Source organism: Galendromus occidentalis, unplaced genomic scaffold (genome assembly GCF_000255335.2).
Source record: "Galendromus occidentalis unplaced genomic scaffold, Mocc_1.1 scf7180000077475, whole genome shotgun sequence".
NCBI lineage: Eukaryota > Metazoa > Arthropoda > Arachnida > Mesostigmata > Phytoseiidae > Galendromus > Galendromus occidentalis.
In genome coordinates, this window is record NW_003805463.1 from 633,487 (window position 1) to 658,177 (window position 24,691).

At 50.8% G+C, this 24,691-nt stretch overlaps 5 protein-coding genes and 1 pseudogene across 5 annotated transcripts; all 6 read left to right on the forward strand.

Annotated features, from left to right (window-relative positions):
• Positions 1 to 449: 449 nt before the first annotated feature.
• On the forward strand, positions 450 to 2,726 carry LOC114828297 (uncharacterized). The gene is made up of 5 exons (XM_029111872.1): positions 450 to 588; positions 1,727 to 1,783; positions 1,941 to 2,138; positions 2,237 to 2,445; positions 2,571 to 2,726. Exons 1-5 carry the CDS (start codon positions 450 to 452, stop codon positions 2,706 to 2,708), a joined length of 741 nt encoding a protein of 246 aa, XP_028967705.1. The 3' UTR covers positions 2,709 to 2,726.
• Positions 2,727 to 3,997: 1,271 nt separating this feature from the next.
• On the forward strand, positions 3,998 to 6,858 carry LOC100904767 (mitogen-activated protein kinase ERK-A-like). Its single transcript, XM_029111873.1, has 6 exons — positions 3,998 to 4,095; positions 5,272 to 5,467; positions 5,752 to 6,047; positions 6,186 to 6,404; positions 6,515 to 6,586; positions 6,684 to 6,858. The coding sequence occupies exons 1-6, from the start codon at positions 3,998 to 4,000 to the stop codon at positions 6,856 to 6,858; spliced, it is 1,056 nt and encodes a 351-aa protein (XP_028967706.1).
• Positions 6,859 to 7,973: 1,115 nt separating this feature from the next.
• GatA (glutamyl-tRNA(Gln) amidotransferase subunit A, mitochondrial) lies at positions 7,974 to 10,717 on the forward strand. Its single transcript, XM_003744795.2, has 9 exons — positions 7,974 to 8,274; positions 8,463 to 8,569; positions 8,658 to 8,777; positions 8,915 to 9,046; positions 9,164 to 9,536; positions 9,637 to 9,735; positions 9,858 to 10,026; positions 10,121 to 10,314; positions 10,400 to 10,717. The coding sequence occupies exons 1-9, from the start codon at positions 8,209 to 8,211 to the stop codon at positions 10,616 to 10,618; spliced, it is 1,479 nt and encodes a 492-aa protein (XP_003744843.1). The 5' UTR covers positions 7,974 to 8,208; the 3' UTR covers positions 10,619 to 10,717.
• Positions 10,718 to 12,497: 1,780 nt separating this feature from the next.
• On the forward strand, positions 12,498 to 13,257 carry LOC100904909 (post-GPI attachment to proteins factor 2 pseudogene; annotated as a pseudogene).
• A 1,460-nt stretch (positions 13,258 to 14,717) lies between these two features.
• Positions 14,718 to 15,470, forward strand: LOC100905054 (post-GPI attachment to proteins factor 2-like). Its single transcript, XM_003744878.1, has one exon. The coding sequence runs from the start codon at positions 14,718 to 14,720 to the stop codon at positions 15,468 to 15,470; it is 753 nt and encodes a 250-aa protein (XP_003744926.1).
• A 964-nt stretch (positions 15,471 to 16,434) lies between these two features.
• Positions 16,435 to 20,052, forward strand: Art7 (arginine methyltransferase 7). Its single transcript, XM_029111874.1, has 12 exons — positions 16,435 to 16,639; positions 16,797 to 16,887; positions 17,026 to 17,190; positions 17,359 to 17,522; positions 17,688 to 17,860; positions 17,960 to 18,244; positions 18,349 to 18,562; positions 18,653 to 18,792; positions 19,045 to 19,228; positions 19,321 to 19,386; positions 19,425 to 19,471; positions 19,872 to 20,052. The coding sequence occupies exons 1-12, from the start codon at positions 16,535 to 16,537 to the stop codon at positions 20,050 to 20,052; spliced, it is 1,815 nt and encodes a 604-aa protein (XP_028967707.1). The 5' UTR covers positions 16,435 to 16,534.
• The last annotated feature ends 4,639 nt before the right edge of the window (positions 20,053 to 24,691 follow it).

The following is a 24,691-nucleotide window of genomic DNA, read 5'->3' on the forward strand; positions in this document are numbered from 1 at the left end:
AAAGAAAATAGCCAAACTTTCGGATCGATAGCGTCAGGCAAGGTTTTGGCGACCTCGTCGTGTCCTTACCTGTAGTCTCCTCTTCCGTTTGTTGAGTTTCTTCCGTTGAATGCCACACGGCCTCCGTCGTCGCGGCTAGATGGGAGAAGGAAGCTGTCACAATTTCTTCGATGAGAGCTTATCGCCGGTGTAACTTCCTCAAACCTACTGGGCAAGATCAGATCACGCATCGACGTGAACAGCATCAGCGCTATGAGGACCCCGACTAAGATGACGGCCAAGATTTTCGCCGTGCAGCTCAGTACGTTAGCGGTGCTGCTTCTTTTGAGCTCCGCCTCTCGTTTCTCGATTGCTCGGGTGAGATTGGTCGCTCGAGTTAGGATTTCCATGGTCATGTGACTCAGATCCGACGCATCTACGAAACGGAATATTTTTGAGTTTCTGAAAGCATGACGAACGCCGAAAGAAAGAACATGCTCGAAGGGGATCATGAGCTCCAAGGGTCGGTGACGAGTTTCTCCCTATTGGAATCGATGAGCCAAACTCGGTACCTGATCGAGCTCGTCTACGCGACAGAGACCGTCGGGAGTAAGAGCCTCCAGCTCTGGCCCCCTTCCTCGATCTTGAACGAGGCAGAATGTTGGAATATCGCGCCCGCGACGACCTTCTCGCGCGATCGAGGGACGCAGACCGCCTTGACCTCGCGCTGGCTCTCCTGCTGGACCTTTCCAGTTTCTGCGATCGAGGTGCGACCACGCCCCGACTGACCTCCACAGAGTAAATTCCCGGGTCGGCCGCCTCGGGGCTAGTGGATTCGTAACCCGAGAGAGTCATGTGGCTCACTTCTCTTGGATATCTCTGACGCTTTCGCGGATCTCTCGGATAAGGTTCAGGTCCTCGTCTCGGCATCGAGGGGGGGGGTGGTCGCACGGATTCAGGACAGACAATTCTTCCGCGTCGCGAGCCGCTGCGGCATTCGTTGTTTTCTGAGCCCAAACATGAGAGACTCATCTGCGATACCTCTCGTGGTCAGCTTCCGCCCGGTAAAGTTCCCCGAACCGTCGCAATCGGTGGTAGGAGTCGGAGATCATCAAATTAGAGCCGACAATGAGGGAGAAAAAGATGGAAAAAACACGAGTCCCATGTCTCGATTTTTTCACCTCGACGACGAAAAACGAAGATTGCTCCCGATTCGCTGCTGCTGCGGTCTCGACTTATCGACCTGGAGCTCGTCCACAATACAAGCATCGGGGCGGAGTCAGGGCCGCATGCAGCATGGTAAATGTCGGAGTTTCCCATTCCGTCATTGCAATCAACATGGAATGAGATTACAAACTCAGGAAATAGTTCCACGCTTTCAAGCAAGACGATAATTTGGATTCGCCTGAGGCTTCGGATGAGTCGGAGGATGGGAATAGCAACTATCTTGTCCTGGTCATTGGACTTGCCTTGACTTTTACGCTCCTGGCCGTTTTTGTTCTTCAAAGAAATTCAGAGAGAGGCCACCGCAGTGAGACTGACGGAAATGACAAATCGGGTACGGGCGAAGTTCTCAGGAATAGTCTTTGGTCGTCAGAATTTCTCTCCATCGAAAGCTCTGTACCTCATGTCCACTCAGCACGTATTCGAGCTGCAAGAGAAGCGTGGTAGTCTAGAGCCGGGACGGCCGGGTCGTCTAAACCATATCGAGTCATTCTATCTAAGCAGCGATCTTAATTCCTTTCAGGCCGCCTTAAGAGTACTATCCCAGAGCGCTCCGACGACGGGACCTCAGCTGATACAGGTGCGATAGCTATTCACCCCCTAGGAGATCATCCACTCGATTCGTACAACAATCTCCTTCATATCTCGCTGGCGACGATACGTTTATGCGCTTTACGACCAATGCGGATTTGCCTCCAGCCTTGAGTCTAATACAATTCGGCGCGATTTCCTTCCAGTCATGTCTGTGGAGGTTGCTAACAAATATGTCGATGACGTGCTTAACCGGGTTGCTGCTTCCTTGAAACAACAAGGCCCATACCAATACAAATATTTGATCCGGTCAACCTACGACGACTGGTTCGAGTTAGATCAAGTTAAACTCTCTCAAACGCATTTTCTCAAGCGAAGTGGGGACGTGGCTCTCTTCCTCGAAGGTTCGAGAAATTAATTTCCCCGGGAATGACTTTCATCGTCGCTTGAGTATGAAGCATCTGCGAAACAGAGTGATCGATGCAGTGTCCTCGGTCCCCAGAGAACCCGAAACGTGTTCTGGCCTCGCTCAAATTGAGTCAAATTGAAATGAAAGGAAAACGTCTCTCGACCTCCGATAACGAGCTCTACTGTCGGCTGAAAGAAGCGCGAGTGAACATCACCTTGCTCAGTGACACGAAAATAATTCGGGGCGGAAATATGCGCATAAAGACTGGTGAAGTGAGCGTTCATTACCTTCTTCATGCCATGGTAAGTCCACGTGCTCATTTTTTGATGACTTTCCTGAGGTCCTCCATCGCTTACAGCTGAAGGTACTCGGCGCGGGCGATATACGATGTCGACCCTACGAAACGTTGGACCCAGATATATTCCAGGAAGTGCTTGAGTTCCTGAAGCTCACTTTCCGGAAATACGTCGACGTTTTCGTCAGAGAAAGACTCTTCAAGACTTTGTTCCATTATGTTCCGCAAGTGGCGAAGGGATTCGGAACTCAGACGGACAAGAAGCGATGATCGTCGTTCAGAGAAATATATTGTGGAATATGCTCGATGGGGCAGTCTCCTGATAAGAGGAGGAGGAGGAGGGGGTACGAATCTAGTCCGAGTCCGTTCTTGTCCAGGAATATCTACGGTTCTCAGTGATTGTGAAACACTCGCCGGGTTGGTGCTATCTCACCGAGAAATTCTGAAGGCATCTTTAGCCGTATCGAGTAAGACGGGATAAGAGAGCGTGGTCAAATATTCCTTATGTGATCGGGTCTCCGAACGACGTAACGTAGCTTTTCCTTCCGGTCAAGGAGCTACATCCTCCTGACATGGCACTTCGCGAAAGGAAAATCCCCTAATTGATCCAAAGATGATATCCCCTCTGTTCTCGCTTTAGAACGGAATGTTCATCTTTCCTCAAAGCCCTCACCGTAAATCTTGATTGAGCAACTCGAGCGTTATCCCCTGCCGCGAGGGTGGCCTCTTAGGCGCACGCTTACGCTCTTGCATGCCCTAATCTAAAATCAGTCAGGGGCAAACGGAGGCCGCCGTCAATCCCACGAGACGACGCCGCGCTATTGCTGCCCTGAATACTCGTCGGAGAAACCTCGCATCTGCAAGTGGAATTCTCCTCACTCCGGATTCGGAGTGCAGACATGAAGTTAAACCCATGCGTATGTGAATCCGAAAATCCTGCAATGGCTCGTCCGGGACGGCGGATACCCCGGGAAAACACGGTTTTTGCGGCTCCTACGAAATGAAGACTGTCCATGGGCAATCCTCTCAGGACTCCACGGGAACACATGGCGTAGGCCTGCAGAATCCCCAGCCGCTCCCAAACGACTGAGAAATCCGAAAGTTTCATTATACGAAGGGGGATGAGTCTCCGATGAGAAGCGCGATGAGACCATGCCGTGACAGGACAGGCAACCATTCCGATTGTCCGAAGGTTACCGACCGACAGGGAGGGCATCTGCTAAGGACGAGCGAATCAATGATAAGGAGCGATCCGCTCCAGAGGAGAGCCCGAGGAAAGGGAGCCGCGCTTCCCACGATCTCCTGCCGTTGAGCTGTGCGGAGTTCCTTCCCTAACTGACTTTTCTTCCAGAACCAAAACAGCGATCCTGACACCACTTGTGGAGTGTTTTACCGTACGGTCGGACGACAAGGGACGCAGTTGAGCCTTGCCCTGATGACAGCCATTTTGTTCTGCCGAAGGAACATTCCAAATATATTCGATCATAGAATTCAGAAGAGGCTCCCCTCCCAGTGTATCGTAGGTGAAATCTCCCCGCATTCCCACAACAACCGTGGTGATGTCTTGCGTCGAGTACGTGAAGGGTCAAGCCTTCGAAGTCGGCCCGCGCTACAGAAGTCTCACCTATATAGGCGAAGGAGCCTATGGAGTTGTCGTGTGAGTGTCGCGAATCAATTCTCCTAGGCATAAGTTTCATAGAGCTGAGTGGGTGACTACACCGCTCACCGATGATCCGGGAGCAGGCGAATCTGGCGCATTCGACGGACGCTCGAACAGTTAGAGCGCAGTGCGCGGTTGGAAAAAGTCCAGCGAGGGAGGCGATTTCTCGCCGAGCTTTCAGCGATCCATGTTCGAGCATCGATTTTGAGCCGCACAGAGGAGATGATGTGAACCATTGCGAGCACCTCCCCCACTTTGATTCGCTTCCCAATCCTTATGCTCCATTCTGGAAAGAGCATAATCACAGTAGTTCATGCAACCGTTGGGGGCGTTCCGCATCTCTATAAGAGAGTCCCCCATCCACCTATCACCTACAATTCGTAGGATTTCCTTGCGGTGATTGTTCTTCCGGACCGGATTCACCGACAGTGGCATCATTGTTGCCGGACGAAGGCGCAGCAGAACTGGATATGGGGCATAATTCCGACCGGAGAGAACTTTGAAACAGCCTGCTGTATGGAATCGGTTCAATCAGGCTGCGGTATCATCATCGTGCTCAGCCGAGATGAAATTAATGTTGCTCGAGAATAATTGCTCTTCCGCGAGCTATGGTGACAATTTGCAGAGATGAAGAGCGGGAGTAGGCGTCAAAAATGTCCGCTGTCTCCATGGGATGTGCATAGGGCAATATACCGCAGCTGTGCGGATCCGCGCTCTCTCGGGATCTCTTGTGGGAACGGCCAATCGGGTTTTGCTCCGAGCACGTGGACGAAAATGGTCCTCGTGAGCCCCGGAGACATCGAGGCCACCGGGAGCCTCCACGGGAGTTCGGTCCAGAATGAATGGCTTCGCAGCTCGCGAGTCGTCTTGGCTCACACATCAAGTTGCTGTGGAGCCATTCTCATTTGGTTTATCCCGACGGGGCTATAAGTTCTGTTCTGCCCAGCATTCCCCTACGGAAAAACTCTAAAGATATGAGGGAGCCTAGATCGGGACCGGAGTCTCGCTCAGTCTCTCGTCCGCGCGGAGAAGAGCGCTATTCCTCCTTCATTCGTGAACTCTTGGCCGACTGTGGGAAGTGATTATTCTGGGGTAGCAGGAAGTTGTCGAATTCGAGATCTTGTCGCAAGCTGGAATCCGTGACCAAGGAATATTTCGGGCTCTACTTTCCAGATCTGCGAGAGACACAGTCACGGGCGAGAGCGTCGCGATCAAGAAAATTTCCCCTTTCGAACACCAAACCTACTGCCAGCGGACCTTGCGGGAAATGAGAATTCTCACTCGCTTCACGCATGAGAACATCATCGATATCCGAGACCTCCTCGGAGCCCCGACCGTCGACCTCATGAGGGATATCTACATCGTCCAGGTGAGCTCATGCCGCCGAGATCCCGTCGGCGAGCTGTCAAAGTCAGCTGATTGAGCTCGATAGAGACACAAGGCAGGAGGCACACAAGGCAAACTCCGGTTAAAGACCTCCACTCTGAATGGGTTCCGTCCGGGATGACGGAGGAAGTTCGTGATTGAAACCAGTCCTGAATGGATCCGATTCCACAGCGCAAACCCTTTCAAGACAATCTCGAGAAAGCCTTGCGTGACAATCCATTATTGAGGTTGAGAAACGATGAAGGACAGCCCCTTCACTCTTTCCAGTGTCTCATGCACACGGATATGTGCAAACTCCTCAAGCATCAGAGGCTATCGAACGACCACGTTTGCTACTTCCTCTATCAAATCCTCCGCGGCTTGAAGTACATTCATTCAGCGAATGTTCTGCATCGCGACCTGAAGCCCAGTAATTTGCTGCTCAACTCTTCGTGCGATCTGAAAATCTGCGATTTCGGATTGGCGCGAGTTGCCGATCCCCAGCTGGATCACAGAGGTTTCCTAACGGAGTACGTGGCAACTCGCTGGTATCGTGCTCCTGAAATTATGCTGAATTCGCGAGGGTGAGCATTCATAATACCAGCCCGGCTAGAGGCTCACCGAGGACAACCTCCGGTTATCTATGAATCATAAGGAAAGGAATATTCATTCCATCATGTATCGTGCAGACGATTCAACACCGTGGTGTTTCATAATTTCAGCTATACCAAGGCGATTGACATCTGGAGCGTGGGGTGTATCCTAGCCGAAATGATCTCGAACAAACCTATTTTCCCGGGCAAACATTACCTCGATCAGCTCAGCCACATCCTCGCCGTTCTTGGAACGCCGAGCGCCGACGATCTGAATATCATACCGAATCAGAGAGCTCGTACATATATCCAGAGCTTACCGGCCAAACCCAAGATTTCTTGGACTCGGTAAGCATGACTTGCTTTGGCCAGGTGAAATTCCCGGAAGGGTAGATCATGGGCGATACGATCTGTATCAACATTTTCATCAACTGTTCCTTCTCCCTCCCACGTCATAGACTCTATCCGTCGGCGGATTCGTCCACTCTCGATATTCTGGCGAAGCTGCTGACTTTCAATCCAGTCAAAAGGTAAGTTCATCCTCCACCGCAATGAGTTCCGAGCATTCCGGTCGAGTGCCGGGATGGATCAAGGATAAAGACTTAGCTACCCCGTAACCCTTCTCAGGATAACGGTCGAGGAAGCTCTGGCCCATCCTTATCTCGAGCAATACTACGATCCCGCGGATGAACCAGTGGCGGGAACCCCCTTCACTGCTGAAATGGAGATCGATAATCTACCAAGGGAAACCATAAAGAAATTGATGTTCGACGAGATACGGTTGTACGCAGCTAGGGTTTGAGCCGCGTGAAAGTCTCAATGGAATGAGCGATCCAGGTTCTGATTAGGAGTATCGGGAATCGACGTTTTCGACCGCCTCCCGAGAGTCAACGCGCTCATCAGCCCTGCAATTTATCGTAGGCAACGAGTCTCTGCATTGTGCTGATCAAAGTAAAAATATTCATCTTCGAAGGATGGCGAGTTGACCCGCTAGAGGAGGCATCGATGTTAAACTCGTGTAGACTAATAAGTATAATTGTGAGTACGTAGTTACGAATACGCGACAAAACGACCGAAATCACAGTTCTGGCCATTAGGAAGTCCAATGAAACGGTTTCATGTGATCTGGAAGATTCCATCGAAGCTCAGGAGGGGCATGCGAAAGATTTACATGTCCCACTGAATCCCCTCGTGATCTCCAAGAGTCACCTGACATGAGGAAAATTCTCTCGCCACGGCAGACCTGCATCCGAGACGACATCGATTACCTAGTCCCAGATTATTTCGTGATAACACTGAAGGCTGACTTAGTTTTATATTCGGCGACTAGCTACATAGGTGTCGCAATCGACCGTGTTCCTTCCATAGGAAGGCATGACATTGAATAAAGTCCATTGGATTATGCAGCGACGGCCGTGGATATGTTCTATGTATTATTCATCCTTCGACGAAATCTGAGAACTCTCGATTGACATACTCTACTTACTCGACTCGGAACCTCTCAGAGACAAATTGGCGAACGATCTGAGGGACTCTGTTCATGCGCATGCTTTCCCTCTGACCAGCGCTCTCCAGGGTACCGTTTCGCCACCGCACTCTCTCCCGCCTGCGCAGCCCTCTGTTTGGATAGCTCAACAGCACAATGGGTGATCGTCGTCCTTAGAAGCGCTGCTCGCCGGTTCAGAATTTCGGCGGTCCCCCTCTTCGGCCCCCACAGCTATGAGAAAGACTGAATTGGAGCTTGCCTTGATCTGAGAAATTCGTCCCCGAATCTAGGTGTGTTCGCCATTCTACGTGTCCTCTGGAGAACCCATGAACGGGTTGTATAGACTCAGAGATATAGATTCGCATCGCTGAATAGGAGGTCGAGTTTGAGGGAGGAAAACACGAATGTGGAAGGAATCGGAAGCTGGAATGCGGTAACCGAACCTTCGTACGTTTCCTATTCGAGACCCCTTCCCCCTCCTAGGGATTCAGTTTGGAATTCGAACTCGCGCATGCGGTCGGAGTGTATTCCTCCAGATGATCATGAGATAAGCGGGATTCTACTGGAGCTCAGCAAGGAACGTACGGAGACGAGGCGACGAGCCATATCTGACTTTATCGTTCCCAAAGGTTATCCGCGCACAACGGTTCCGGCAGCTCGACTGAGATGTTGGTGGACGGGATTGGGAGCGTGGCGAGGGGATTAGCGGCACGAACGCTGCTGCCGTCTGAGGTGAGCTTGGTCTGCGACCGCCGGGATTGAAGCTACCGGAATGATAACCCCTGCCAACCGTAACCGTTCCCTCTAGAACCCCCCCTTGAGACAGATAATCCTCCTCTTCTGAAGAGCGTTCGTGACAATTCCGTGTCGCTATCGCGAATTCATTTAGGGAGACTTCGAAGATTTTCTTCTGCCATCAGATCTGCGCAGCTTCGCTCCAGAGAATCAAGCAGACCGAGGAGTTGAACGCTTATATAACAGTTGTGGAAGAGAAAGCGAGACTTCGCGCGCGTCAAGGAGATAAGCGGTACGTTATGCTCGGGAGACGTATTGTCATGCATTGGCGAAATCCGTCCCCGTTTCTCGAGGCTTTCATCCTCTCCTCGTGGTCACAGATGCGAGAGCGGGAAAATCCTTCCGTTGGACGGAGTCACAATCGCTGTCAAGGATAACTTCTGCACTGCCGGTGTGCGCACGACATGCGCTTCGAAAATGCTGGAAGATTTCGTGCCGAGGTAAGCTCTCTCGTACTCATCCCGTGAGGCCCTTGGAATGATGTCCTGGATGCTCTTATGTCTGATCACTGAACTGAGCGGAAATCGTCTTCAACGATGAGGCAAACCTTTTCTTAATGAAATCCTCGGAAATGCAGGTATACTGCCACTGTGATACAACGCCTGGAACGGTCCGGCGCGATCGTCATCGGGAAAACGAATATGGATGAGTTCGCCATGGGTGCCGGCGCCACAGATAGTCGTTTCGGTCCCAGCAAAAATCCTTGGAGGTGATGAATTTTGTAGTGCCAATCAGTTCAGGGTGGTGTGCTTCTGCATGACCGCAGAACTCATGGATTCTGGAGAGAGCTCGGAAAGATCATCGAATCCCCCCTTGGAACCTCCAGATACGAACGTGCAGGAGAAAGCATCGCTGGGGATTTCTACATCACCGGAGGATCTAGCGGAGGTTCAGCGGTTGCGGTGGCGTCAGGCACTTGTTTCGGAGCGGTGGGCTCCGACACGGGAGGCTCGGTCCGAAACCCTAGCGCTAGATGTGGAGTATTCGCTCTGAAACCTTCCTACGGAGCACTGTCAAGGCACGGCCTAATTCCGCTGACGCACTCGCTCGATGTCCCGGGTCTCATCGGGCTCACAATCGACGATCTTGCGCTGATGTTCTCAATTTGCGCTGGAGTCGATCCTCTCGACTCGACCACCATTCGAACGAATTTTTCGGGCCTGAAACTCCACGATGAGCCCGCTCTGAATGGTCTCCGGGTAGGTCATCTCATGTCTATGGATCCGGGTAAGCGAGACATAAACTTGCTGGCTGATAGGAAGACGAAAAAAATACTATTCTCCCTTCTCGAAAATAAAGGTCGGGATTCCACAAGAGTACCACTGCCCCGGGATGCAAGATGAGGTCATAAAGCTGTGGACAGATGTGGCCGATCTGCTCGAGAAACTCGGCTGTGAGGTAGGGGACGATCCTTTCTTGCATTTCTCCCGGAGCTTTCTTTTCCCGTCATCATCAAATATGTATCGACAACGAGTGAGTGGATTGAGCCGGGAAGACTCGAGAACTTGATCGTCCCATAGGTCGTCGCCGTAAGCCTTCCGCACACCCAATATTCGCTGCAATGTTATTCGGTTCTCAATTGCTGCGACGTAGCATCTAACTTGGCCTGCTACGATGGGCTTGAATTCGGCTGTCGCACGGAAAGCATGGAGTCAACAGAGGATCTCTTCGCAGAAACCCGCCTCAAAGGTCGGTTGAGTGGATCGTCGAAAGTTGCAGACCAGGAACGAATCGAGGAAAACCCAGCTGCATTTGGTTACGGGCTCGATTTCTCGGGTTTCAGGTTTCAGCGACGTTGTCAGGGGACGAATTCTATCGGGAAATTTCTTCCTCCTGAAGGGCAACTACGACAAGTTCTTCAGACAAGCCATGCGCCTACGACGTCTGATCTATTCGGACTTCGAGACTGTCTTCCGGAATGTAGATCTTCTTCTCGCACCAGTCACGCTGACTGAAGCGATTCTCTACTCCGAATGGGTAACTTTTCCAGAACCGATAAGCGATATTGACAACATGAAAGTTTGACGTTTGTCATCGGGCTAAAGCAAAATTCCGTTTCTAGTCGAAGAAGGACAATCGAACGAGGGCGACCCTCGAGGACTATTGTACTCAACCCGCGAACTTGGCGGGCCTTCCGGCTCTGAGTTTACCGTGCCGTCTATCGCGCAATGGTCTCCCTCTAGGTTTACAGCTCATCGGCCCCGCCCTGAGTGAGGCTCGACTGATGAACACGGGGAAGCGAATAGAGCTAGAGATGGACTTCCAACACTCATGTAAATAGATGTGAACAGCGAGAGAGAACGGAACAAGGTTTATCAGCTCCCTCAGCTCAATATATGTAAAGCACCAGAGAATAAATTGCGACAGAGGCGATTATTATCTGCCAGCGCAAGTCTAATTTGTCAGATTCAGGGGATGCCGATATCACTGCCGTTGATGGCGAGGGACAGGTTCAATTAGATAGCTGTGAGCATTCGCGGCGAACTTACCTGGGAGGTTTCCAGATCATAGGCGCCAATCAATTTACAAAGCTATCAGAAACCTTTCCTCGCTGTTCTACTATTTTCTCAGGATCCGGATCTCAGTTCTACAAAGGACCAGGAAGATCCAGCTACCTGAAATGCCGATACTTCCCGACCAAGCTCGACGACACGCTCATTTAGTCTGATCCGAAATGCCCCGATGAATTTCACGAGGTATTGTGGCCGAGACTCGGATATCCGATGGACGACGAACTTTTGTCATCGTTCGTTGGCCACCGTGTGAATGGAGTGACGACGAGAAAGTGCTCCGAGCGTCGGGGAAAAAGTCATAAGGATTCAGAAATTACCCAATTAGTCAGCAGTTCCGCCTGTCACACGGTAGCGGAACATGGCTTCGTTCAGAGGAAAGTCATCGTTAGGAAGACACATGTCAAGAGCGTAAGAGAAACGATGTCTGAGCGAGACGCTCTCAGCGATATGATCTCCACCATCCTCGCGGCAGATCCGCTTCATCCTCTCACGGCAGCTGGTCGTGTCGATGAGCGGCGACTCCTGATCCCAAGTCGGTTGGATCATCCAACACATGTGAATTTCACCGCAGCGAGAGCACGCTCGATCACTTGCAGCAAATGAGATTCTAGCTCAACGTGAAGAGCCGTGCAGGATTCCTCATCATCGACGTACGCGACAGCGCTTCGCTTGTGAGTTTCTCGGGCGTCTATCAGGGTGAACGTACCCTTCCCGCAAGGCGCGTAGCCAGCGGAACAAGGCGCCACCGAGTCGTCACTGGCTGCTGCGGCTCATTGAGGAACTTCATTCTCGGACACTGCATCAGTTTCCACCCGACGCGTTCGTCCCCGATCCCGGGGGACGCCTGCTCAGCAACACGGCTCCATCGGCTACTTTCCTGTACGTATATTGTTACGATATTCTTCCGCCACCCTTCGTCGGCGGTCAAGCTGTGAGCAGCGACTATTTAGAGCTCTGAGGCTTCATTTCATCCTTCTATTGCGACTTCTCCGCAGAGCCCCCCGCCCGCCCGGAGGGACTGATATTCCTTGTCCCATCCATTCCCAGTCGCCTTTTGAAGTCGCGGACGGAGCCTACCCTACCCTAAGCCAATCCCTGAGGTTCTCGTACGTTCCTGCAAGTACAGGACATCAGGAGACTTGTGAACGGCTTGGGCTGTTTCAGAGAGCTCCGTGAAGGAAATCGCCAACTTCGAGCAGAGATCATCATCATCGAAGTCCGAATCGTTCCGTCTGCCTAAAGGCAGACCCGAAACAATAATATCATAGACGGGAATGTGCGTTCCATTGCGTTCCCAAGAAAGCGCGGGCCCAGAGTGTAGAGTTCCCGCGCTCCTTCCAAACGCCCTTCCTGCCTTCCTGGAAAAATAGAAGAAACCGCATGCGCGCTGAGGAATCGAGCGGAGAGGAGCTACCGGCCTTCGTCGGGCTTTCAGCTCTCAACTTTCAGATATTTAGCAAGTCCGGATTCCGGATCTGTTATCTGTAGCATCATCAGTCCCGGATCCTTGCCGGGAAACCTGGCAACTCTCGGAACGCGTTCGATTCTGACGGGCAACGTCTCGTGCGGTTCGTCGAAGGGGACATTCAGTGCTTTCCCGGCCGTGAGGCCACAGATCTCGATTTGGCGACCGCAAAACAGTTTACGATGAGCCGAGTATTACTTTCGTGCAGTGTCAGTCGTTTGGTTGTGGTGGTGGTGTCCCTGCCTCTATTTTCGTTCATATTTTGTGTGATTTACACTCTGTTAGCAAACTTCAAAGAGGCAACAGAAACTCATTGTAAGGTAGCCAACCTACTCCCATCGATCAGTGCCGCTATTGGGAACTTCGCTCCTCAGAAGTTCGTTTGGAGGGCCGGAATCGGTTTACACAGTGCCCCCCGTTATGTTTACGCCTATATGTATTGGAACCTGCACCGGAGTCAGCTGCCAGTGAAATACCAATTCTTAGCTCATGCAGCATTCTTGCTAGAAATCATCGAAGACACTTGCCTCCTGGGATTAACGATGGTTTCGTCTACGGAAGACTACCCGATACACGAGAAATGTTTCATAACTTTTCTATTCACGAGCGTCTTCTACCAAATTCTGTGTGCGTTCGGCTTGCCAAAAGTTCAAACCCGGCGTGGACCGTATCATACGCGCTCGTTGGCTCTGAAGCAGAAGTGCTGCATTTCAACCCTCATCTGCACTGTGATTTGTGCAATTACGTTCGACAGACATAACAGTCATTGTGAGCCATATATGTATACAGGATTTGCAATAGCAGAATATTCAATAGTGTTGAGTACTCTTATATTCCACGCAACCGCGTACTATGATTTCCACGGCGTCAATTTTGTGGTAGGCTCGAAGGACGAAGAGACCGCGCACCTATTGAAACAAGCCTCGTTTTGAGTCAACGCACTCCTCCACGGACCCTCGGACGGTAGGTGCCGCGCCGGTACACCGATTGAGGCCGTTGCATGCGCTCGTCGGCCTTTTCGACGCCGTCATGAGCAATGGCCGGGTCCGTAGCGAACATACCCACCGCATAACTGAATGAGAGTCGCGGGTCATATTGAACTCAGTCCTGATGGTGTTCTGGAACTGCCATCTTTGAGAATGAGTTTGAATCAAGGTAAAGCCATAGACAAGTCCGCGAATGATGCTTGATTCAGCAATCACCAGCTGAGCGATGTCAACGTTGGCGAAGGCCGAGCTTCGCGTATTTTACCGACCGATATACTTAAGCAGAGTTTTATAGGGAGCAATTGAATAAAATGTTTTTCAATAATTGAATAGAGTACCGGCTCTCGCTCCTTGATCCGCGCTGTATCGTCACTGGTTAGGAGTGAACCTCATTCAGCAAGTGGATCTGACGAATGGATGAGCCCCCTGAGAAACTGATACGAACGAATTTCGATGCACCACTCCTTCATGATGCTTGCAGAGGAAGAGGAAAGGTCCCATTCAATCGGACCCAGATTCTAACACAAGCGACGTGCTAAATATAATGGGTGCGGAAATATCGCGCCCGAAACATCAATGTTCAATATCTGAGAACCATCGTTTGCGATTCGCGTCGGCAGGGAAATGAGGTGAAGAAAGGGGATTGAGATGACAAGATCGAATATTCCGTTCGGACTCAAATCGAGAATCGAATTCTCGGTTGAGCTCCCGCCTACAGAATGTGTATATGATACTCGAGAGCATCGGCAAGCCACTGGAGTCGAGCGCGGAAGGACTCAAGAAGCAGGTACGCCGTCGAGGGCTTTCCGCCATGTGGAGTAACGATTCGCAATGTCCTCAGAAATTCGTTCATGACTTCGTGTACTTCGCTCCCATAAGAGACTATACCTGTGGGGAATGAGTCGTACCTTCTGAAAAGTTCGAGACTCAATAAGGAAAAAATAATATCGAAAGTCCGGTTTGCGCACCTATCGACCGAGCCAGGTAGACTTGTCAGTATAGATCATCGACATCATTCTAATTCCATTCTCGGATTTTCGGCGCAAGACCTCACTCCCGACTCCCGAGTTCCGAGGGGTTCTCGTTCTGTCATTGCTCCGAACGGGTTTCACTGGAGAAATATCGACCCTCTCCCGGACACTTTTTCGGCTTACCACGTTTCGTTTCATTCTCAGCGCCGCTTTCCTTTATGCCCGTTAGTTTTCTTCGTCCCCATCAGAAGATCCCCAATCCCAAACACCGATCTGGTTCCGAGGGGTGTTTCTGGTGGGCAAGGCTCGTTCTCCAACGAGCGGTGAAGTCACTTGAGGCACATTCATTGAATGGGTCGTTCTCTGTGAGATGGCCCGATGAGGAACGTTCTGTGATTGACGATTACGCGACATGATTTCGTCCGGCCCCGTCTGAGAGCTCAACATGTCGCGCGTGCTGATAACGTACAGCGCGAGTCGGATCGCGCTGTACGTAGTGTCTCTTCCGCTGTTGTCCTTTATATTCTGCGTCATGTATTCGTTGATGTTTAGCTTCAAAGAATCAACGGAAACACACTGTAAGGTGGCGAACCTGCTCCCTTCGATCAGCGCTGCCATAGGAAGTTTCTCCCCCCAAAAGTATGTGTGGCGAACGGGTATCGGAATCCATAGCGCACCGCGCTATGTCTACGCCTGGATGTATCGTAGTCTACACTGCAACGATCTGCCCGCTCAGTACCGGTATTTGGCAGACCTAGCGTTCGTCCTCGAGATCATCGAAGACACATGCCTACTGGGCTTGACCATGGTTTCGTCAAGTGAAAACTACCCGATCCACGAGAGATGTTTCATCACGTTCCTATTGACCGCGATACTGTACATGTGCCTATGCGCTTTCATTTTGCCCAGGCTCCAGCAAAGACGCGGTCCAAATCATCGTAAATCGCTGGCCATCAAGAGAAAAGCGACTTGGACAACCCTCATCTGCAGCATTGTCTGCGCAATAACATTCTATCGGCACAATAGCCACTGTGAGCCGTATATGTACACGGCGTTCGCTCTGGCCGAGTATCTCATCGTGCTGAGTAACATTGTATTTCACGGCACGGCGTACTATGATTTCTATGGAGCGAATATTGTCGTAGGCTGCGGCGACGAGGATACGTCTCTACTTCTGAAACGCCAGGCGGTTTCGTAGGCTCACCTAGCCTAGGTATCCATAGGTCCTAGTCGTCACGTGTCATTGTTCCACGATATTTAAATGTTATTCAAAGTTGACCGCCAGCAGAGGAACGATCGGCGGTCGATTTCAGAAAGTCACTCGGTCCGTACAAGATCGTAGATCCCGCTCGCACAAGTGAAGTTTGATAGGTAGATGTGGTGTCTACCCGAGGAGGAATTAGGAATCGTGAATCAGAGCCGCTAGCCGAATCACCCACCGTGATAGACTTCTGCAAACGCTCTTCCTGGAGATCAAGAAATATGATCTCGTAAGAGATCGCTCGCCGGACCCTCGAGGTGACGGGGAGCATTCTGGCGTCTCACCCCAAGGTTCACCGCCTAGCGAGACGGACATGGTCTGAGGCGCACAGGAAAACTGTCCAGTCGACTCTGGGAGCGAATCGAGCGCTGGGAGGAGCCCGCAGAGGAGACCCCGAAGGAACACTGAGATCAGCTTGCCGAGGAAACGCTTTGACGGTCATTGATTGAGCCCCAATATATGAAGACTTTGGAATACAGATGCGGACTGCAATTCTGGATCATCGAGCCTAATCTAGCCTAGCTGTGATTGGGATCTAGTTCCCGTCAGGCATAGGGAAGAAGAATAAATTTTGATCATCGACGGCGAAGCCAACGGGTTCTCACTTTGACAATCGCATCGCAGGAATCCGAGCCAATTCCGGAATTTATGATGGGACAATCCGCATCCCCTCACTCGCCGAGGACCCAGCTCAATATCAGATATGAGCATAGATCTTCTTGCTGGAGAGCGCTGCCATCCCATGAATTTGCGTAAGAGTATCCTGATCCTTGTTACTACGCATGTCAGATCTCCGAAACGGGTTCTCTCGGTGGGAAAGGAGAATCTTTTTAGAGAACCAGTCTGTGAGTCTCAGGATTCGGCCGGCAGAGGGCGCAAACTGTTGGTTCCGGTCCCGATCAGCTGTTGGTGGCCAATCATGCGACCGCGTGTGATCCCGGGTTTGGCGGTCGATTTCGCGTGAATCCCTCTTCGACAGCAAGCCAAAGGACACACTATACATGGAGGAGCGACGGGAGGACGATGAGCGCGAAAGCGGCAGCGGATCGCCTTCTCTGGAAATTGCGAGGAGTGCTTACGGTGATATGTTGCACGACACGGAAAGGGTGAGTGTGAGGGAAGAGGATGTCAAAAGTCGGATACCAGATACCACGAACAAGTCATCGCTGATTTTGTGGCAACGCCACGGATATATATTTATAATATCTTTATCCCAATCGCCTGCAGGATTCGTGAGGTAAATCCATACATATGCCATTTCAGAACGCTCTGTACGAACTCGGAGTCAAATGGGCGATCGAGACGCTGCGCGCGCGCGGTGAGCAAGACATCGTCGTACTGGATATTGGAACAGGTGCGTGGCAAATATTTCCTGTATATATGTATATACACAGGATCACATTTAGAAGCCCCGGAAATGTTTTGGAGAAAGATTCGTCTCCGAAATAGATTTCAAGCTCGCTAAGAGGAGCTCCCTGCTCTCTCTCCCAAGGGTCTGGGTTGCTCTCCATGCTGGCGGCTCGACACGGTGCGGACACCATCTACGCTTGCGACGCGTTCGAGCCTGTCATCGAGGTCGCGCGAAAAGTGATCAGCTCCAATGGCTACGAAAAAAAAGTCAAATTGATCCCTAAGGCATCGTTCGACGTCACTGTGGGTATGGACGAGTTTCGGCGCATAGGTCGCTCCTGTCTTCCTGGTCGCTGCACCTCTGCATACCGACTGTTCTCGAAACCCTCGAGCTCTAAACGGTCACAGGGTCCCGTTTCCGGGATACCCATACAGGATCGCCGGATTTGAACAAATGATAATTTCTCCCTCCTAGGACGCGGTTGCGACATGGAAACAAGAGCCCATATTCTGGTGACTGAGTTGTTCGATACAGAACTTGTCGGTGAAGGTGCTATCCGAGCCTACCACGATGCTCGCGAACGTCTCTTATCCGATGGATGTTTGATAGTTCCTCAAGAAGCGACAGTTTTCGTTCAGGCACGTTTTGAAAGTTAAGGATGAACCTCTGTCAATGGGGCTACTTTAAATTCCATGGTTTCCAGGTGGAGCACCTGAACCGCGCTGCGTGATGAGATGTTCCTCTGAGGCCGAAAGGTCCGTGAAAACATACCTATTATTGAATCGAAACAACTCCATACTTAGGTGGTCGACTCGGCGTTCCTCAGGCGGCACCACGCTCCGGACACTGACGGCTTGAGCGTGACCGAGGAGATGAAAGAATGTCTTGGAACTGCCAGTCTACACGATATTCAGTTATCGCAATTGGAGCCTGGTGTTGACCTGAATTTCGTGACGGATCCCGTCGAAGTATTCCAGTGAGTCTATTCCGCGTCTCACCCCTCAGGTCAATTCACGTTGAGGTCCGTCAGAGCCGGGGATGATTGCTCGATGTCTCACACTCCAACTTCCCCCAGCTTCGATTTCAAAGACGTGCTGCGAACGCGATCCCAGGTCGACGTCGACTTACGTGAAGACTGGAGCAGGGAAAACGCTTGTGTTTTGATGTGGTGGCAATGTAGAATGTCTCCTGAAGTGATCCTCTCATGCGCTCCGTTCTGGGCACATCCTGACGGCAGAAACCAACCCTGGAGAGACCATTGGATGCAAGCTGTGTACTATCCGCGGAATACCCGGGGCCGCTATCTGTCGTGCCGTCGAGACGAGTTCAGCTTTTGGTTCGATATCACGGACACGAAAGGGTGAGGTCGAATTTCCGGGAACTTTGCTCCTCAGTCTCAGCTCCAAGAGTCTGATTTCGGGGTCCTCACTCTCGAAACGATGTCTGAGCTCGTTCTTCCCACAGGAGCCGCGTCGAAATGCCCGTGTGCACGTGTGGAGTACATTTTACAGTTCCGCGATCGCGAATCGCACAAGTTGGAGCGAAGTCATACATAGCGACGCTGAGACGGGCTTTGGAAGCTACAAGGGAGAACGAGATTCTTTTCATCGGACAGAGTCTCCTCACTTTGCCTCTGGTCTTGGCGAAGCAAGTCCCACACAAGAACTTCACTGTTTTGGTAAATCGTTTATCGGTTCCCCGTCATACTCGCTTGAGCATCCATACCGAAGGCGTACTCGTCATCACCACAATCGAACTTTTTCTTCAGGACACGGGCTCGAGATCTTCAAAAATTCTAGAACAATTAATCGATTTGAATAAGCTCGGGAACTGCCGGGTTTTCACGGATACGCACAACATACAATTATTATTCGCGGAACCATACTTCAACGAGTGCCTCCTGCCCTGGTAAGCAAAGAATTCCGTGACTCGGCGGATTCCGACTTCAGACACGCGGTATTTCGTAGCTTTCTGTGAGCAAATCCGTGATTCACGTGAAATAGGCCTCAGGAGCTCGCGAGAATGACGGGAAATATTAAGGATCAGGCCGAATTCCAACGTAATTCCTTGTTGCTCGGTTGCACCATCTCCTGGTTAGAACTTCTATCCTTGAGCCGTGAATGGCAATAAGTCGACATCACTATGACTGCGTCCCCCCAGGGATCCTTGGTTGAGACTGCAAGACTCACTCGGAGAATCTAAGGAGCTCAGCGCTTTGAAACGCCTACCCGCGCAACATCGAATCATGTACATGAGTGTTGAGCTAGAACATCTCTGGAAGATCAGAGCACCCATAAAAGCTACTGTGGGTTTGAAAATGGAAGCGTACGACGACTTCATACAGGTAGGCTAGGACCGCGCTCTGATTTTGCGTGAAAAGATAAGAAAGATAGACCACGGACTTGTTAGCTCACGAATTCCCGTTCTCTGTGGAAGCTCGCGATATCGTCTTGCGACTCTGACGTGGAACCTCAACCCCTCTGGGAATATCCTTGCCGGGCCGTAAGCTTACCCCAAGAGTTGGTCGTAAATCCGAAGAGGAATCAGACGCTCGAGTTGATGTAAGCGCATTCGAACTTTGTGTTCCGTCGATTTGCTGAAAACGTAAATTATGTCTTAAGACGCAAGCCTCCGACTCGCCGTGGAGTCCTGCATGCTCTCCCGCACGAATGTGTCCCTTCCAAGAGCGATTCCTCACGTGGTTGACCTCTCGATCCAACTTCCCTCATAATGCGCAGCACCTCCCGGGTTCTGATAGCTTTGCGACACTATTTTTTTTTTCATTTCATTTTTTTTCATTCATTAATCGAGAAACTCTCTTCGCTTTTTTGACGGCTCTCTGTACGCAGAGCTCGTACTGCCGGAGATCCGGTTCACCCGAGGTCTAGTTTCCGATAATTGGATTGAATGAGGAGCTTCTTGTGTGCGTAATTAATTGCCATGTTCTCATGGTCGAGGTCTGACCCATCTCTTTTGTCCTGATCCAGACGACCTTGCGGCAGCAACGGAATCGCCCTCTGGTCCGAATACGACTTCGGCGGGATCTCCGTTTCGACAGGTCCTGTATGCGTCCCGCATCTGGGTGAGAAAGTCGTCTGGAACCGATACGTCAAGCAGGGCATCATCATCGATGTGGATAATAAGCCAAAATTCTCGATAACTTTCTAGTTCAGTATTCAGTCGGTGAGTCTCCATGATAAGCAGAAGGAATAAAGCTCGAAGGTGAAGAGACTGAGCAGAAGAGGCTTTCAGCTAGATTCCCGAACTTATCGCACTATACTCCCCTCATCCACTACTTGATGAGGAAAAATACCAGAGATGAGGTGGTCCGGGATGTGCCCTCTGTGGATTCGTCTGATGATCGATCCAATCAGTTTCCAAGAAAACACGATATTGCGAGGCATCGACCGTTCCTCTCTCGGCTTTAGATCAAAGCAGAAGATTCAGATATCGGAAGTCTCTCCATGAGAAGACGAATCCACCCTCCCCCTGATGAATATCTGCGTCACGTCGCGAGTCACACGTGGAGGAGTTCGGTATATGATGCCCCGTTTTCCCTAGGTTCCGCCGATACTGCCAAGAGCCGGAACATGGCATCGACGGGCGGGCCGAGAGGGTCCTTACGACGCGACGAGAGGACCGGAAGCGGAATGAACCCCCGAGGCCATGAAACTCCCGTAAACTTCCACGACTCTCTCGAGTCGATTGATTCGGTGGGAAAATTGTGCATGAGTGGGTGGCATCTTCGGCGATTGCATGCCTCTTTGGTAGACAAGAATCGATAGATCATCTCTAAGCGGAGCAAAATGAGTTAGCGTTGGATCCATTCCATTGCTGATGAAAATTGCATTCTGTCGCGTTGACGGTTACGCCGAGGCGCTGCTCCGGTTGTCGGTAGGAGGTTGCCGACATCCATTCTTGAGGCTGGTCGTCATCCCTCGTCGTGAAAGTCAGGTTCTCTCCCTAAAAGTAAGGTCTAGGTATGGGTCGGGATTCGAGAGTATGCATTAGCGAACGCTGGTCTCCTGTTCCGTCGCTGATGCGGCAGCAGAGAGAAACAAGAATTCCTGGTAAAGTACGTCCGAAGCCGGACGCCCGGGAGATTCGGAAATCGCCCATATCATTCGTCTTGAGGGAGCCCTGTACACGCCAGCTATAACTTGAAGAAGGAGCAAGGAGCAAGGGAGCTCTTATGGCGCATTTATTAGAAATTGGTTTCGATATACTGCTGATCGTCATTTCCATCATCGTTGATATCATCCATCCAGTTCTACAAGACATCAAGCATCCATCCAATATTGCCTCCGGTCGCTACCCAAATCAGACAACTACACGACCTCCGCATTTTACAGGGTTATGAGCAATCAACATTCCTAGTGGTGTGGCTAATGATAATTAATAAGTCATCATTCATCAACAGAACCCTCTTTCCATGAACCTCACAATCAATCAGCTCATTACAAACCTTAGCGAAACTATTCTATAAGTCCTCGTAGAAAGGTGCATAGACGATACACTGGGAGTAAGTCGGACGAAAGTTCCGTCCTGCGGACGACGGCCTCTTCCCGGATGCTTTGGTGAGTTGGAAGGTCCATACTGCGGAAGTAAACTCTCTTGGAGTTCGAGATTCTCGTCAACAGATTAGGACGAACCCGGACTTTCATTTCATGGTGTGCCTGCGTTTCCTCTCCTTGACGAATTTTCGACCAGGTCGACTCAGTCAGTTTGATCACGCAGCCACATGGCGAAACCTGCCATCTCTCATGCTCACGTTGCGTTGTATCGGCTTCGAGATCTCGAGTCGAGCCTATGCCCCCGATGTCGGAATCCCTCAGTTCAGAAAACACTGTAGCACCGACGGGAGCTAACGACACCCCTTGTGTCCCGCCCGTTGCATGGCCGAGAGCGGTCCCCTCTGTATTTCGATAGCGTGTCCCTGGGCGAGAAACAGATCATTCCAGGGAGCAAGAACGTTGCTTTCCAACGTGGAATTTCTCTCCTCTTTGTGTCAGAGTGAGGAATGAGAGACCCACATTGAGACTGACACGAGTTCTGCCATGAGGGCATTGGTGGTTGAGAGGCTCAGCGCAACAGGACGAACTCGCCCACGATCATGCTCGAGGGAGCGTAGTTCTATGGCAAGGTATCAACCAGAATCCTTCACCATGTGCCTTTCCGGTGGGAATTATGTCTCCGTCACCGAGGCGTGATCTTGACAATCCAATTCTGCGTCATATTGTCTCCCAGAAGCGCGGATCATATCGTCGACTGATTTCGATTCAAGCCACAAAAAGTATCGAGAGCAAGATCGGAAAAACATTTCTCGAGATATCCGGAGGGGTTACAAACCCCAGGCTTTCGTTTCCGGCGCTCACCCCCGTCGATCGTTGGAAATGAGTTTTCATTCACATACGAAGACCCTCTCTCGTACCAGGGAGCAGGCGTTCCCGGCCGACTCCCGATGAGGATGCTCTCGTGGAATGCATGTAGCGCATCACTAAGAGCGAACGTCGGAATGTCGGTTCATCTGAGAGACGAGGACTGGTTTGATTCTCATTCCTGTCCATTCGAGCCGTGAACGATAGGGACCCAGAATGGGCACTCCAACAAGACCATTCCTGACCGTCCATTCTAGCACCAAATCGAGAGAAACTACCATCGACGGCAGAACTCGCGTCAAGAGCAGCTCCGAGACTCGAAGAAAACTCGCGCCTCGGCATGCTCCAGGATCCAACAAAGAGCGGTCGGATTCGACAAGAGAATTCCCCACGGAATCTTCCCGATCCCTTTTTCTTTATCTTGACGTCGTGGTCGACCCTCTCTTACGAGGAGGTACGAGCTGGCGAACTTGACCCACTCTTGAGATGAGAGATGATCGATGCCTCAAGGAACGTCTGTCACATGGTTCCGAGTCATCGAGACAGACCACGCATTGGGAATTGAGAGCGCTCCATTTCCCGAGTTTCGAGTACCACAGGGAGATGCTGCCTCGGCGGGGAAATACGAGCTCATCGAAAAGCGATCGTCTTAGTAGATGCAGAGGCCTTGCCGATGCGACGTTACGTGCACTCCGTACGGAATCCTCCTTGACTCAATGGATTACGATCCCCCATGGATGGCGGGGCACCTGCCCTCGAGGAGGTTAGAATCTTTTCTCGTCGCGGCAAAGAATTCCTCTTGAAGCGGACTCCGCCAATGCTTGAAAATTAGTAAGGCTCCATTCTCAGAGAATCGGAGAACCATTGTGCGATGCCTCAAGCAAGCGAGGCGTGGAGATTGGGCTGGTTCAATACCACGAGGCGCGATGATGGACGCTACTTGGAAGCTCGTTTCGGGAGCGATTTCGAATCTAAGCTCATATTTACAAAACATTTCCATTTGAGCTCTCGCCAAAATCCGATAAGATTACCTAATGAAATCTAGAAGCCAGAAGGGATCGACAAAATTTTCCGGTATGATCCTCTCCCGATGAGCGATTTGATTTGGCATTCTCAGGTGCCTGACATTCGATGACAGCCGAAGAGCGAATCTCGAGAGCAAAATATGCGATTGGCAACCGAGAATTGCAACAATATCCCGCAGCTCCGATTGATGAATCTGAAGAAAGTTTGGATTGCTGCAGATCGCGTACCGCTCGATAGCGACAACATGCTCGCGAAATACGTATGTGGTAACCAAAACATAGGAACTCAGAAGCAATACATTGTTTTACTTCGTGCAATCCATAATCTCTTCATCCACCTATACATCATTCTCGAAGTTCCATCAACATGACTTTTGTTTTCATAAACACCTTATCACGTGGTCGTTCTTTTGAGTTTCCGAAAGATAAAAGCGCCTTCCAGCGTTGACTTAGTTCGATTCCCATCATCATCAATACCATCATTATAACATTGCATGAATACGCTCGGGAACGATTCCAGCTTCGGCCACTGAGCAAAACTTATGATTTTCTGCTGTCTCGAAAAGGTATAAATTGCACATCGGAAGTTCACACGACAATGAATTATGGCTCAGCGGCCGCGGAAAAACCACGACAGCTGGCAGCGGTAATAATTGTAAAAGAACAAAATTAATCTCTTTAAGATCCTAGACCGGAACCCTCTATCGCAATCTTGGCCGGCTCTTCGATTCCCAATGGCAGGTCTGATTTGATTAGATCTTCCTCGGAGTTGGCTTCTTGCTTGTTGCGATGACTGAGACTTCGCACAGCTTCGCGAGATTCGCTCTCTTCAACTTATTTCGTTCAACATCGCATGAGACCGGAATATAAGTAGAAACTGGAGCTCTCTCAATATCGAACAATTATTATATACAAATCGAAAATATCCACAATTAGTATAGCGGTTCGACGGTGTGTTCGCCCGTTCGAGTGACGTTCGACCTGTCGACAGAGCATCGTGGCTTGAAAATTGACTAGTTGGCTCACTGTACCAATCAGATTAATGATTCGATATGCGCCGACTCCGCTTGCGCGTGAACAACCCTACGACTCGCAACCTGCAGGCGGCTGTGTGCGCGTACACGCGAGGCACCGCTAATGGTCGCATGCCCGAACACGCTGTGAATTATTGAATCATTCGCATCGGCCGAGCGATCCATGAGAGACTACTTGAATTATCCTTCCTAAAGCGGGAGAGTGACAGCGCCCTGCCGCGTGCTGTCGCACACCTTACCTAAGAATCACATGATAGCTTGTAGGCCCCGTCGGGCGAACTTAGTAATCCTCTCGAACATTGATGATACTATCGAACCCTTTCGATGACTGATGCTGCCACAGCGGCCGTCCGATGACAATTATTATTAT

Excerpts from the sequence above, each read along its gene's own strand:
- LOC100905054 (XM_003744878.1), top strand. The coding sequence starts at position 14,718 with ATGTCGCGCGTGCTGATAACGTACAGCGCGAGTCGGATCGCGCTGTAC.
- LOC100904767 (XM_029111873.1), top strand. The coding sequence starts at position 3,998 with ATGTCTTGCGTCGAGTACGTGAAGGGTCAAGCCTTCGAAGTCGGCCCG. Across the intron at positions 4,096-5,271 it reads GGAGCCTATGGAGTTGTCGT|ATCTGCGAGAGACACAGTCA; the intron begins GTGAGTGTCGCG and ends TCTACTTTCCAG. Across the intron at positions 6,587-6,683 it reads ACTTTCAATCCAGTCAAAAG|GATAACGGTCGAGGAAGCTC; the intron begins GTAAGTTCATCC and ends AACCCTTCTCAG.
- Art7 (XM_029111874.1), top strand. The coding sequence starts at position 16,535 with ATGGAGGAGCGACGGGAGGACGATGAGCGCGAAAGCGGCAGCGGATCG. Across the intron at positions 16,888-17,025 it reads CGTACTGGATATTGGAACAG|GGTCTGGGTTGCTCTCCATG; the intron begins GTGCGTGGCAAA and ends CTCTCTCCCAAG. Across the intron at positions 17,861-17,959 it reads GATCCCGTCGAAGTATTCCA|CTTCGATTTCAAAGACGTGC; the intron begins GTGAGTCTATTC and ends AACTTCCCCCAG.
- GatA (XM_003744795.2), top strand. The coding sequence starts at position 8,209 with ATGTTGGTGGACGGGATTGGGAGCGTGGCGAGGGGATTAGCGGCACGA. Across the intron at positions 8,275-8,462 it reads GAACGCTGCTGCCGTCTGAG|ATCTGCGCAGCTTCGCTCCA; the intron begins GTGAGCTTGGTC and ends TTCTGCCATCAG. Across the intron at positions 8,778-8,914 it reads CTGGAAGATTTCGTGCCGAG|GTATACTGCCACTGTGATAC; the intron begins GTAAGCTCTCTC and ends TCGGAAATGCAG.
- LOC114828297 (XM_029111872.1), top strand. The coding sequence starts at position 450 with ATGACGAACGCCGAAAGAAAGAACATGCTCGAAGGGGATCATGAGCTC. Across the intron at positions 589-1,726 it reads CGCGACAGAGACCGTCGGGA|GCCGCCTTAAGAGTACTATC; the intron begins GTAAGAGCCTCC and ends AATTCCTTTCAG. Across the intron at positions 1,784-1,940 it reads CGGGACCTCAGCTGATACAG|TCATGTCTGTGGAGGTTGCT; the intron begins GTGCGATAGCTA and ends ATTTCCTTCCAG.